The 11,876-nt window shown below is 43.8% G+C and overlaps 2 protein-coding genes across 3 annotated transcripts in view; one reads left to right on the top strand and one right to left on the bottom strand.

Moving 5' to 3' along the window:
- The first annotated feature begins 373 nt into the window (after positions 1–373).
- Positions 374–6,620, top strand: psmb6 (proteasome 20S subunit beta 6). The gene is made up of 6 exons (XM_072692401.1): positions 374–510; positions 2,017–2,084; positions 3,369–3,500; positions 3,810–3,939; positions 5,088–5,232; positions 6,178–6,620. Exons 1-6 carry the CDS (start codon positions 418–420, stop codon positions 6,303–6,305), a joined length of 696 nt encoding a protein of 231 aa, XP_072548502.1. The 5' UTR covers positions 374–417; the 3' UTR covers positions 6,306–6,620.
- A 1,912-nt stretch (positions 6,621–8,532) lies between these two features.
- kif1ca (kinesin family member 1C, a) overlaps positions 8,533–11,876 on the bottom strand; it is a 43,661-nt gene continuing 40,317 nt past the window's right edge. For both annotated transcript variants that reach the window (XM_072692381.1, XM_072692389.1), the window contains exons 23-24: positions 11,269–11,676; positions 8,533–11,127 (exon numbers count right to left, since the gene is read on the bottom strand). In XM_072692381.1, coding sequence (XP_072548482.1) covers positions 10,201–11,127; positions 11,269–11,676 — 1,335 coding nt within the window. In that variant the 3' untranslated portion in view covers positions 8,533–10,200. The remainder of the gene's footprint in view (positions 11,128–11,268; positions 11,677–11,876) is intronic.

Raw genomic sequence — 11,876 nt, 5'->3', positions numbered from 1 at the left:
GGAAGGAGGGAAGAAGGGAAGGAGGGAAGAAGGGAGAATAAGAGAAGAAGGGAGAAGAAGGGAAGGAGGGAAGGAGGGAGAATAAGAGAAGAAGGGAGAAGAAGGGAAGGAGGGAAGGAGGGAAGGAGGGAGAATAAGGGAAGGAGGGAAGGAGGGAAGGAGGGAAGGAGGGAGAATAAGGGAAGGAGGGAAGGAGGGAAGGAGGGAAGGAGGGAGAATAAGGGAAGGAGGGAAGGAGGGAAGGAGGGAGAATAAGGGAAGGAGGGAGAATAAGGGAAGGAGGGAGAATAATTAAGGAGGGAAGGAGGGAAATACTGAAATACTGAGGCGTTGCTCTCCGGAACAGCAGGGGGCAGCAGAGCAGATCTGGCGCCTGTCTCGCTGATCTCCCCACTGAACCGCTGTTAGTGAAGCAGGATGGCGGCGTACAGGACTGAGAGCCGGGTTGAGCAGTTCTCTCGTTCCAGTGACATGGTCCCGACCTGGGAAAGACAAGAAGTCAGCACCGGGGTGAGTCCTTACAAGCAGAACTTTAGTCCCAGAGCGGCGAAACCCGGTTGGAGAGCTCGGTTGTGGCGCTGGGGGAGCTGAGCGGCGGTGAGACGGCACTTTCCTGCTAGCTGAGTTAGCATCCGGAGCTAACTCACAACAGCGGGATGAAGAAAAGGCCTTTAATAAAACTTCAGATCATGAGTTAATCAGGTTAAACAGGGTGTTGGAGATGTTTGGGGTTTAATATCTCTATTTAGATCTAAACTCAGGGGTAGGAGCAGGGCAGTTTCAGCTGAGTTTTAATTAATAAACATTTAATTAAATATTTAATAAACAAACATCTCCATATCTAATAATATAATACATATAATAATAAATCCTTCACAATCTATAATTATTTTAATGTTTAACAGTGCAGATAAAAGTAAAGGCAAGTCAATGCATGGTACACACCATAGGGACAAAAGTATGTGGACACCTGCTCACTCACTCAACATTCACTGTTTCTTCTGAAATCAAGCTTATTAAAAGAGCTGCTTCCTGCTTCTGTTGGATAAACTGTCTCTGCTGTCCAGAGAAGAAGACTTTCTACTAGATTTTGGAGGAGGAGCATTGCTGTGAGGATTTGATTGCACTCAGCAACAAGTGCTTGAGTTAGTGAGGTCAGGGTGTTGGATGATTGTGGCCCCCAACTCATCCCAGAAGTATTGGGTGGAGCGCCGTGCATTAATTAGAAGGGCTGTCCACAGACATGTGGACATGTAATGTTTAATAAATGTATAATGTCATTTAAAGTGTAGGCAAAATATTTAAGTACAATTTATAATCAATGTAAATAATTAATAATCGGGTGTATTTGCTATGTGAATCAAAGTATTTGATCAAGGGATGCTCTGATATGGGAATTATAAGTGGATGCAGATTTATCATGTTTTTGTACAATAGTACAAATATATAATAATAATAATAATAATACATTATTTTTGTGTATTTAGTGCATTCTCAGAAAGCTGATAAATATATTAAAATGAGCACAAACAATATTGATTATGTAAATAAGTGAGACAGCAGAATAAAGTACACATTAATTTAAAAAAATAGTATATAAAACAAAATGTGACAAATGTGTGAAACTGAGTAAATTCGTCAGGCACAATTATCATTTAAAATATTATATATAAACAACCTGATTTGGAATCTGTTGATATGGATTTATTTCCCCCTTCCTTAAAACGACTAATTTACATAAATCTGCCTATTCAGCCTAAGCAGTTGTTTAGCCCCGCCCGCTCATACTGAATTTACAAGGTGGGTTTCAGCCTGGACTGACTTTTTGATTGAGGAGCGATACAGGGTAGCCAATGAGAACAGAGCACATTAACATAGACCGGTCCTAAAGAGTAAGCCTGAGTAATTTAAGGGGATGAAGAGAGAGTGGGATGAGATGCTCAGTGATATATATATTTTAGGCTCCTCTGAAAACCTGAACATTAACTAACACTGATTTCTACACTGTGATTGCAGACCACCATCATGGCAGTGGAGTTTGATGGTGGTGTGGTGATCGGTGCGGACTCACGTACGACTACAGGGTATGGAGAATAAACTACTCAGATTATAATCAGGATGAGGATGGAGGAGGGTTATAGTAATGTCTCTCACACACACACACACACACACACACACACAATTTCATAGTAAAGACCATACATTTACTATAGTCAGCACTACAGTAATATTATTATAATTATTATTATTAATGTGATAATCTCATTAGTTTGAGGTATTATGTCGACATACTGAGAAACTGTCTCATTCATTTAAGGTATTAAGTTATTATTTTCAGAGACTATTGTGTTATTTTGGGACATTTACTCTAATTGCTAGTGAATTGCTAAGGCAGTATTTTATGTACTGTCTCTATTTTGAGATGCTAAGACAGTATTTTGAGTGACTATTTCTAGGGATGCACCGATCCAGCCTTTTCAGTTCTGATACCGATACAGATACATAACTTTGCATATCTGTCGATACCTGATACAGATCCGATACCATTGTTGAATTAATCAGCTGTATACCTCACCATGTTGGAGAGACTTAAGGCATCAGGATTGACTTAAACATTACTTTACTAACTTAAAGTATAAAACAAATTAACAAACTAAATTTTTCTTTATCACTGAAATAAACAATGGTGCAGGACACAGCATTCAAATTCAAACTTAAAACATATTAAAATAAATAAACTTTATTTACTGAACTGAAAATAAGGTGCTTCACTTTGTCAAAGACAAACAGTAATCAGTCTTATTTTTAAATATTTTGCATAATTCAAAATAAAATCCAGCAGCTGAAGCTGAGAATAAATAAGTAACTTGGTCAAACATACAAGCAGCAACCAAACATGTAAACATGTAGCGCAGTCTCACACCAACCAATTAAAGTGAAGGGATTGGTTTCATGGCTCAGCCTAATTCTCAAGTCAAGTCAAGTGGTTTTATTGTCATTTCAGCTACATACAGAGCAGACAGTGAAACCAAACAACGTTCCTCCAGGGCCATGGTGCAACATAGACACAGTGCATACAAGACACAAGTGCAACACAACACAACACAGACAGAGAATAATAAATAATTGGTGGTAGATCCAGCTAATTTTGTTCATATCGGGCCGATATCCGACCCTAATATCGAATCGGTGCATCCCTAACTATCTATTTCATTAATTACAGATGCAAAGACCATATTTGGAGATGCTTTCTAATTATTTTTAATTAAAAGGGTTATTAAGCAGTATGTATGTATGTAATGTGTATCTGTAATGTATGTAACTAAATAAATAAAAAAAAATCTTGTTTGTTGGTGTTTTTCCTCCAGCGCTTACATTGCTAACAGAGTAACAGACAAGCTGACCCCTATCCACGAGCGCATCTTCTGCTGTCGCTCCGGGTCTGCGGCCGACACTCAGGCCATCGCTGAAGCTGTCAGCTACCAGCTGGGCTTTCACAGGTAAGACTGCTCATCATCAGTCAAATGAAATGCTCCTGATGACTGCCCGGTCACTCTCCTGTAGTAAATAAAAGAATGAATTGTAATAAATTAATTGATGACTCTTATGGATTAAATATAAACATTGTTTTGTTGGTTTCTGCACTAAAACTTTAGATTAGCATTAGAACTGTAGATTAGTTTCAGCAGCTGGTCAGGATTATAGTTCGGCTCAAACGTGAGGGAAATCTTGATGTTCTACTAGCGTGACTCCGTCATCCACTTTGATTTAGCCTGACTGACTCCTGTCCCGTTTCTGTACCCCGCCAGCATTGAGCTGGATGAGCCCCCGCTGGTGCAGACGGCCGCCAACCTGTTCAAGCAGATGTGCTACAGGTACCGAGAGGAGCTGATGGCCGGGATCATCGTGGCAGGGTGGGATAAACGGAGGGGTGGACAGGTGATTTAAAACCACACTTGTTTCTGAATTCTCACCTAAAACCAGGGATTATAAATGATAAACTAGTTAAGTGAATGAATATAGAGCTCAGGACAGTGCTCACATATGCATTCATTTAGGAGTCAAGATGCTGTAAAGCAGCTCTCAGTAAGGGTGTGATTATTTTATCTACATTCATATTCTCATAAAAAATGTAGATGAAATGGTAAAGTACAGTTTATAATCAATGTATAATCAATTGAATAGTATGATACTATAGTATTATGTATTTATATTCTCAGTAAAGCAGCTCTCAATAGGGTTCAACTTTTATCTACATTTATAATGTTAGTGTGTTTTTAAAAACATCTGATTTCAATAAGATTTAATAGATTTAAATTAATTACGTTTTTTCCCTGTATTTTTGTCTTGGTATTTATTTATTATTTTATAAATATGTGAAAAAAAAGAAACTAATTCCGTGAGACATTTTCTGGACTGTTTCTACCCCTTATGGGATTATTGGGGACCATTTCCTCAGCCATGCTTTATTAAATATGATTGAATATTATTAATTATAAAATAAAATAATATTCATTTGTTTCAGGAATACTCAGAAATAATTTGGAATAAAATATTTTACGTTGACTTCCATTGAAAGTTAAGAAGGTTTTTCCTTCTCCATATTATAATATATCTATAATTGACGTTCTGCATTGATGAATATTTATTAGGGCTGAACGATATTGGAAGAAACTGACATTAAGATGTTTTGTTCTGTGACATTTGTTGCGATATTAATAAAATAAAATACAGGAATTTATCAGAATTCTTAAGTAGTCAATGAACCGATCATATCGTGATATTAATAAGTCCCTTCGTGTATCGTAGATTGGAGTAGAATAACTGAAATTGGGCAGATATGATCATGGAAAATGGAAACATTGTAGCATGACTTTTATTTAATTTGCCTTACATGACTCTAAACGTCCTGCGATGGGACTGTCGCGCATGTGTACGTTGTGACGGCGATGTCGAACGCTACATTGAGCAGCCCTGATTTACACCCCTGTTAATTATCAAAGTGCTGTTGGTGATCAAACCCCAACCAGCTCGTGTTCTTCCTGTCTCCGCTCACCTTGGCTCTTCACACCGTTCCCTGCGTGCAGGTGTACACTGTGCCCATGGGGGGGATGCTGGTGAGGCAGCCCGTCTCAGTGGGTGGATCTGGAAGCTCCTACATCTACGGCTTCATCGACTCCAACTACAAGACGGGCATGACCAAGGAGGAGTGTCTGCGCTTCACCGCTGATGGTGAGTAAGGGGTCCGGGAGGGCCGATTACACAGCTGAGAGGTCAGTCATGATGACCGGTTGGAGGTGTGATGTAGAATTAGATCACAAAATTTGACCTAATGCGAAGATTACTGTAAAATCTCATGACAGTAATATAATATAGTGGAGAAATGATAAGGTACTCTATCATCTCTATTGAGATATTAAGTATTTTATTTTAATTTAAGTCTTTAAATTTGAGATACTACCTTGTTATTTGGTCATTTAACAGATTATTTCTATTTTAAAACATTAAGTCTTTACTTTGTAAGAATAAATGTCATTATTTTGGGATATTAAATAGTTATGGAGATATAACTATACTAGTTATGGCAGCTGTTCTTTATGTCAGGATTTTATGATAAATAGACCAATAGAAATGCTCCAAAAGGACCTACTGCTGGAGAGCTACATGGTCAGAAACTACAACTACATGAACCTATGGGCACCATGCTGCCTAATAATGCCAGGTGTGGGCTAGAGGCATTGAGGAGCTGTGGGGCAGTGGAAGAACTGTGTTCACTGGAATGATGGTGGTGGAGCTCCATCCAGTCATTTTGGGATTGTTTGAGGATGATGAGGTGGGGTGGTGATCATCATAATCATTATCCAAAATCCTAACCTCACTTGGTGCTGGATGCAATCAAATCATCACAGCAATGCTGCTCTAAAATCTAGTAAAGTCTTCTTCCCTGAACAGTAGAGACAGTAACTCCAACAAAAGCAGGATCAGCTCTTATTTATTTATTTTTTTAATACCCTTGATTTCAGGGGAACATGAAAAAACATGAATGAGCAGGTGTCCCAATACTTTTGTCCACACTGTAACCATTACCTTTAGAAGCGGTGGGTCGGCTGAATGTGTGGATCTGTGGATTACTCCATTAAACCTCACCTGCTCTTGCTTCTCTGTCCGTCTCTGCAGCTTTGGCCCTGGCTATGGAGCGGGACGGTTCCTCTGGAGGTGTGGTCAGACTGGCAGCTATCACAGAGGCGGGGCTGGAGCGCAGCGTCATTCTGGGAAACCAGCTGCCCAAATTTTTTAGTGCTTAGATCTGTGGCAACATTCATTATTGGCTTGTAAGACATACCTCTTTTGTTAGATCAGTGTTCCACCCGAGCAGGAAGGCTTGTGTCCGTTAAGGTCTTGCATTACTACACCAGGTTCCTGGTCCCGAGGACTTCAGGCTCTGCACATTTGTTTTTGTGTGGTTTCTCTGCTCACACATGCCTGGTGGAGTCCAGGAAGGGCTGGCGGTGCGTCAGACTAGAGAAAACCCGGTGTGCAGGGCCTGGGGTGGGACTGGGAACCACTGCACTAAATAAAAAGTTGTTTTTGTTGTTATTGAATAAAACAAATGAATCCTCCTGACTGTCCCAGACTGGTCAGCTAAAAGTGAGGGTTTGTAGCCCTTCAGCTGAGACGCAGCTCAGTTCTTTGGTTCTACACTGGAGCTGATGAGGCTAATGAGCAATGAAAGCTTACACCAAGCAGCCAGAACATTAGCACCACTGATAGGTGAGGTAAAAAACAATGATTGATTGTTAAATTATCTTTGATTATATTATTATCTACAGGTGGATATGTTAGACAGGAAGTGACCAGTGGGTCACAGTTATTAATAATGTTTAATATTTAAGTGGTATTTTGGGAGGAGGAACAGACCAGAAGCCCCTCCTCCCTCATCTAACATCAAACAAATACCACCTCTACCAGTAGTCTCTTTCTGTACCTTTGACAAATCTGCGCAACCTTCCACCGTCCATCACTCCTGCCTCTGGACTGGCTTTCTACTGCCCACAAAGCAGAAGCCACCTGAACTCCAGCCCAGAGTAGTCCTCAGAGTCCCCGCCCCCTCTCAAATCACTATAGGTTGAAGGCCTGGTCCCATCTTTCTTACATAATATAAACCCTACAGGTTCCTAAAAGATCTTCTAAAGATAACAGAACCTCATCCTAAAGGTGAAGGTCCTTTTTTCTCTAGAACTGTCCAAACAAGCCAGGAGGATTTTTTTGTTTTGGAGATCTGAGACATTAGATTAGATCGGATAGGTCTGATGGGCTTCTGTCCTTTCACAGACTGGTCACCGTTCATAATGACCTCACAGGTCACGCTTTTTTGTCACAACCCCTATTCATCCCGTCGTGCCCATTATGACATCACAGGCTGCATTGTGTAACCCCTCTGCACCCCCTGCGATGACATCACAGGCTTTCTCAGGTGTGCAGCTCAGGTTTAGACTGCAGGCAATAACAAACACCAGACAGTTAGTAGTAAGGTAAGATCATAATAGTCTTTTAATTGTCAAACGTTTTGCATATCATCATTTCCCTGCGTCTGAAACAGCCACGGGTTACAGAGACAAAACTAAACTAAACTTGGCTTAAAACAGACGGTAAATAACGGAATTTTATCCACCGGGCTGCTCTCCTACCTGAAGGTTTCCAATCAAATCCGCGAACACGGCCCGGTGGACACGGCCTGAACTCCGTGCTGAGAGAATTAAGCGAGTTAGAGGAGCAGTAGAGTTTCAAAAGAAAGAGAAAAATAAAGGAAAAGGAGAAGAAAAGAATATGAAGTGTTCTCCTTTGGGTTTTAGTGTCCACGTCCCAGTGGAAGTGTTAGCACCCTGGGCAGACGAGGGGCTTCTGACCTCTAAAATCTTTGGTTTGGTTCTGTCGTCCTCAGCAGGCACACAGGGCAGATCTCTCACTGAAACGCAGCAAAACGCCTCTCCAAATATACAAAAATCTAACATCTAACTAACAGCACTGCGTACAAGGCACAAACGGCCACGTCCCAATTCCAATCCCCCCTCTCTCTTTCTCTATCTCTCTCTCATGTATAAACACCACCAATTATACACAGTCACCTCAGGATATGTACACACCATCAACACACAGGACAGGGATTATAGGGCGTATAAAAGCTGGGCTGGGATTGTAGTGGTAGGGGCCATCCTAAGGCACTGAGGGGCGTTGGGGTTGGGATTGTCAGCCCAAAGCATGATTCCCGAGCCTTCCTGGAAGGGCCCGGTGCTGCTCAGCCCGTTAAAAGGAGTCCAGGACTGAAGGATTGCACTAAGAGAGTTTCTGTGTAAATAGCCCCCCCGAGAGACGGAGCGTGCAAACCTCTTCAAGCTCACTGCATCCTTAACGCTCACACATCGGTGCTGCTAAGAGGGTGCAATGGTGCGAAAAGCACACAATGTGTGCATATGTATGTGTGTGTGTTCGCATATATGCCCCCCCCCCTCCCCCTCCCCCCTCCCCCCAGAGTAATATGAGGCACGTTAAAATAAACAACTCAATAATAGCTTCCATCGTATTTTTCGGAAAGGGTCACAAAGTGTAGAGTGGGCTTTTTCTGACCACCTTAACCATAGTGAATAGCTTTTAAGAACCTACAAGAATCCACCCAAAAAATTATTCAATTCAACTCCATCCATTCAGTCTGGCCCGTAATGACATCACTGCCCCATTCGCCATTCGTCCGGTCCATTGCGACATCACAGCCCATTTCGTTGCAACCCCCAAAGTCCATAATGTCATCACAGACTGTCTCACTTAACCCTCTTTCATCCAGTCCTTTATGACATCACAAATTGCAACCCCTGTTCGTCCTGCTGTGCTGTTCATAATTATGACATCACAGACTGTGTTGCGGAACTCCTATTATACCTTATACCATTAAACAAAAAAAGATTCGCCCGGTCCGTTCCGGCATCGCAGGCATCGTCACGTAACTCCAATTTGTTCTGTTCATGATGACATCACAGGTCGTTTCACTGCAACCCCCCTCCCCTCAGTGCTGTCCGTTATGACATCACAGATCGCTTTGTGGCAGCCCCCATTCATTCCGTCATGTCCGTTATGACATCACAGGCTTTGTCATGTTTGTTCCGTCCGTTATGACATCACTGACCTCAGTGGAAGGATATCACAATAACATTTGAGTTTTGAAATGTAACTTCTCATCGATAAGCCCCTTTGATCTCATTAAAGTATGTTTACATTGGTAAACAAAAAATGTAAACATATTTGAATGAAAAAAGACCTGGTTTCTAGCTGTCTGTTTGGGTGCATCTTATCAAAGTGGGTGGGGCAGGGAGGGGCAGGGAGGGGCAGGGAGGGGCAGGGCGGGGTGGGGCAGGGAGGGGCAGGGCGGGGTGGGGCAGGGCTGGGGTTATAAGATCAGCATTTCATTTCTAATATAATTTATATTTATCTGAGCTGAAAGCAGTCAGTGTGGTATATAATCGGAGTGATGTAGAACCAAGAACATTTGAAAAACATAAAATATCAAAGAACTGAAAGGAAGCAACACCTCGCAGGAAGAATCCCGGGCTGCAATGATCTCAACACAGCGTCAAATGAAGGTTCGAGGGGAACCTGAGGGGAGGAAGCTTTAAAGAACCACTATTTTGCATAAGAAGACGCTGCTTTGCCATCCAAACCAATATACGCAGCATATCAATAGGGAAGACGTTTAAACATAAAGGAACATCAAAAAGAACTTCTGCAATCAAATCTTCACCTTGAAACCTGAAAACGGGTATCGTTACACCTCTAGAAGGATCCATCCAATCATCCATCCAATTCACTCTCCATTATGACCTCTCTGAACAATTCATGCACCTTAATTAAGGCCAGAGCACAGCAACCAAACATTCAGTGACCGATACAGACATGCAGATGTTTGCAGATGTTCTCACAAATGTGCAGAAGAGAGGAGAGAACGTTCCCAAACCTTGTTTTGGTTGGAATGCTCTGGCCTTAAAAGTGTACTCCTGTTGACCCTGTCCATTATGACTGGATGATCTCCAGTGAACTCCATGGAAGGATCTGATCCGTTTAACTCAATATCCAATCCATTACGACATCACCGATTCCTACAGCCTACTTTCCTTCCCACTGGTCGGCATAACAGACGATCACACAATCCAATCAGGTCTCCATCGGCGTGGTGCGTTCCTGGGCTTGCAGGGCCTGAGGTCGTTCTCCGGAGCTGTTTTGGTTCTTCTCAGGTGGGCTAGCCTGGCGGTGAGGAGGCAGATAGTATCCAGACTGTTGGTTCTGCTGTTTGCTCAAGCTTTGCCTGGCCTGTTGGTTCTGGCTGTGGTTCTGCTGGGACCCGTCCTCCGCCTGCCCAGAGTTTGGATTCGGATTGTACCAAGAGTACCTCGCCCTCGCGTGGCTCTGCTGAGCATGACCGTCTTTGCGGTCCCCGTTTGCGCTGTGCTCGTGCTGCATGAACCCGTCGAATGGGTTTCGTCCTCGGTTCCTTGATCTCTGCCGGTTGCCGCGGTTTCCTCTGTTTCCATGGTTGCGCCTTTGCTGGTGATGGCTGTTGGGCCACTGGTTCCTATGGGGTAAAGGCGGGGACTGAAAAGTGTGTACAGAACCCATGCCTGAAGAAGGACAATCGTTCCCGTCCAGCGCATCTGGACTCCCTGGGCTTTGGCTCTGGTTGGCTGATGGACCCCAGTGGAAGCCCCTGTGCTGGGGGTTTCCCTTAAACGGGAACTGCAGCTTCCTCTCCAGAGGTGGCAGGAAGCGGCCAGTCCCGGGCAAGAACGGTCCATTCGGGGTGCGAGACGTCTGCTGGGTGGAAGCGTTTGGGAAGCGTCCCGATCCGGGGCTGAAGGGGTTGTTTTGGGGGCGTCCTGCCGGAGGGGTGTAGGTCTGGGGGCTCATGTTGCTGGACTGGGAGTTCATGCCCCGGCGACGCTTGGGGTCGAGATGTTTGTCTGGGTACTGCCACCTGTGGCGACCCCGGCGATACCCGAATTCATCTTCGCCATGCTCGTCGCCTTGCCCCGCCCAGTCTTCGCCTCTAGCTCCGCCCTCATCAGTCATGGAGTCCTCCTCACCCTGACAGAAGCAATATGACCATTATCAAAATTGGTGGACTTCCCCTTTAACTGTAAAAGCTATTTGAATATTTATAAATAAGAAGTGTGTGTGTGTGTGTGTGTGTGTGTGTGTGTGGGTGTGAGTGTGGGGGGGTCTCACCTCCAGCTCCACTGGAAATATGCTTTCCATCTTCACCATGCGATCCCTGAGTGATCTGATCTCCTCGTCCTTCATGTTGTTCTGGAGCTTCACCTCCTGCAGGATGTCGGTCAGTTTGTCTATATGAGCCTTTAAGTCGCCCATATCGGTCTTCCGTCCCTCCACCCCTCGCTCTCTCGCTCCTCCAGCAGCCGGGGCGGCCCTCTCCTCCACATCGCCCCCTGCTCTCTCCCTCTCTCCCTCCTCCTCTCCGATGCCCACCGTGTTCCACACCTCCCTGGCCACAGTCCTCCAGCTCTCTCTCTCCTGAGGGTCCCTCTGGCCATACGTCCGGCAGAGTTCCTTCATCCGCACAATGGCCAGAGCCTCGATCTCCTGCCGCGAGTGGCGAAAATCTCCCAGAGCCACCTGCAGGAGGAGAAAAGAGGATGAAAGGAGAAGCAGTTAAAAAAAAGGAAAAGGTGGTTGCTAGGTTGTTGCTAGGTGGCTTCCATGGTATTTCAGGTCTATGAGGCTGCTATGCTGTTAAGCAGATGCTGTCATCCCAGGCGATAGCTATGGTGGCATCCTTATTGGTTGCTATGCTGTTTGTTGTTGCTAAGCTTTTG

Source organism: Salminus brasiliensis, chromosome 1, assembly GCF_030463535.1.
Source record: "Salminus brasiliensis chromosome 1, fSalBra1.hap2, whole genome shotgun sequence".
NCBI classification, from domain to species: domain Eukaryota; kingdom Metazoa; phylum Chordata; class Actinopteri; order Characiformes; family Bryconidae; genus Salminus; species Salminus brasiliensis.
This window is presented reverse-complemented; position numbering and strand designations above follow the sequence as displayed.

Excerpts from the sequence above, each read along its gene's own strand:
- psmb6 (XM_072692401.1), top strand. The coding sequence starts at position 418 with ATGGCGGCGTACAGGACTGAGAGCCGGGTTGAGCAGTTCTCTCGTTCC. Across the intron at positions 511-2,016 it reads GACAAGAAGTCAGCACCGGG|ACCACCATCATGGCAGTGGA; the intron begins GTGAGTCCTTAC and ends CTGTGATTGCAG. Across the intron at positions 2,085-3,368 it reads GACTCACGTACGACTACAGG|CGCTTACATTGCTAACAGAG; the intron begins GTATGGAGAATA and ends TTTTTCCTCCAG.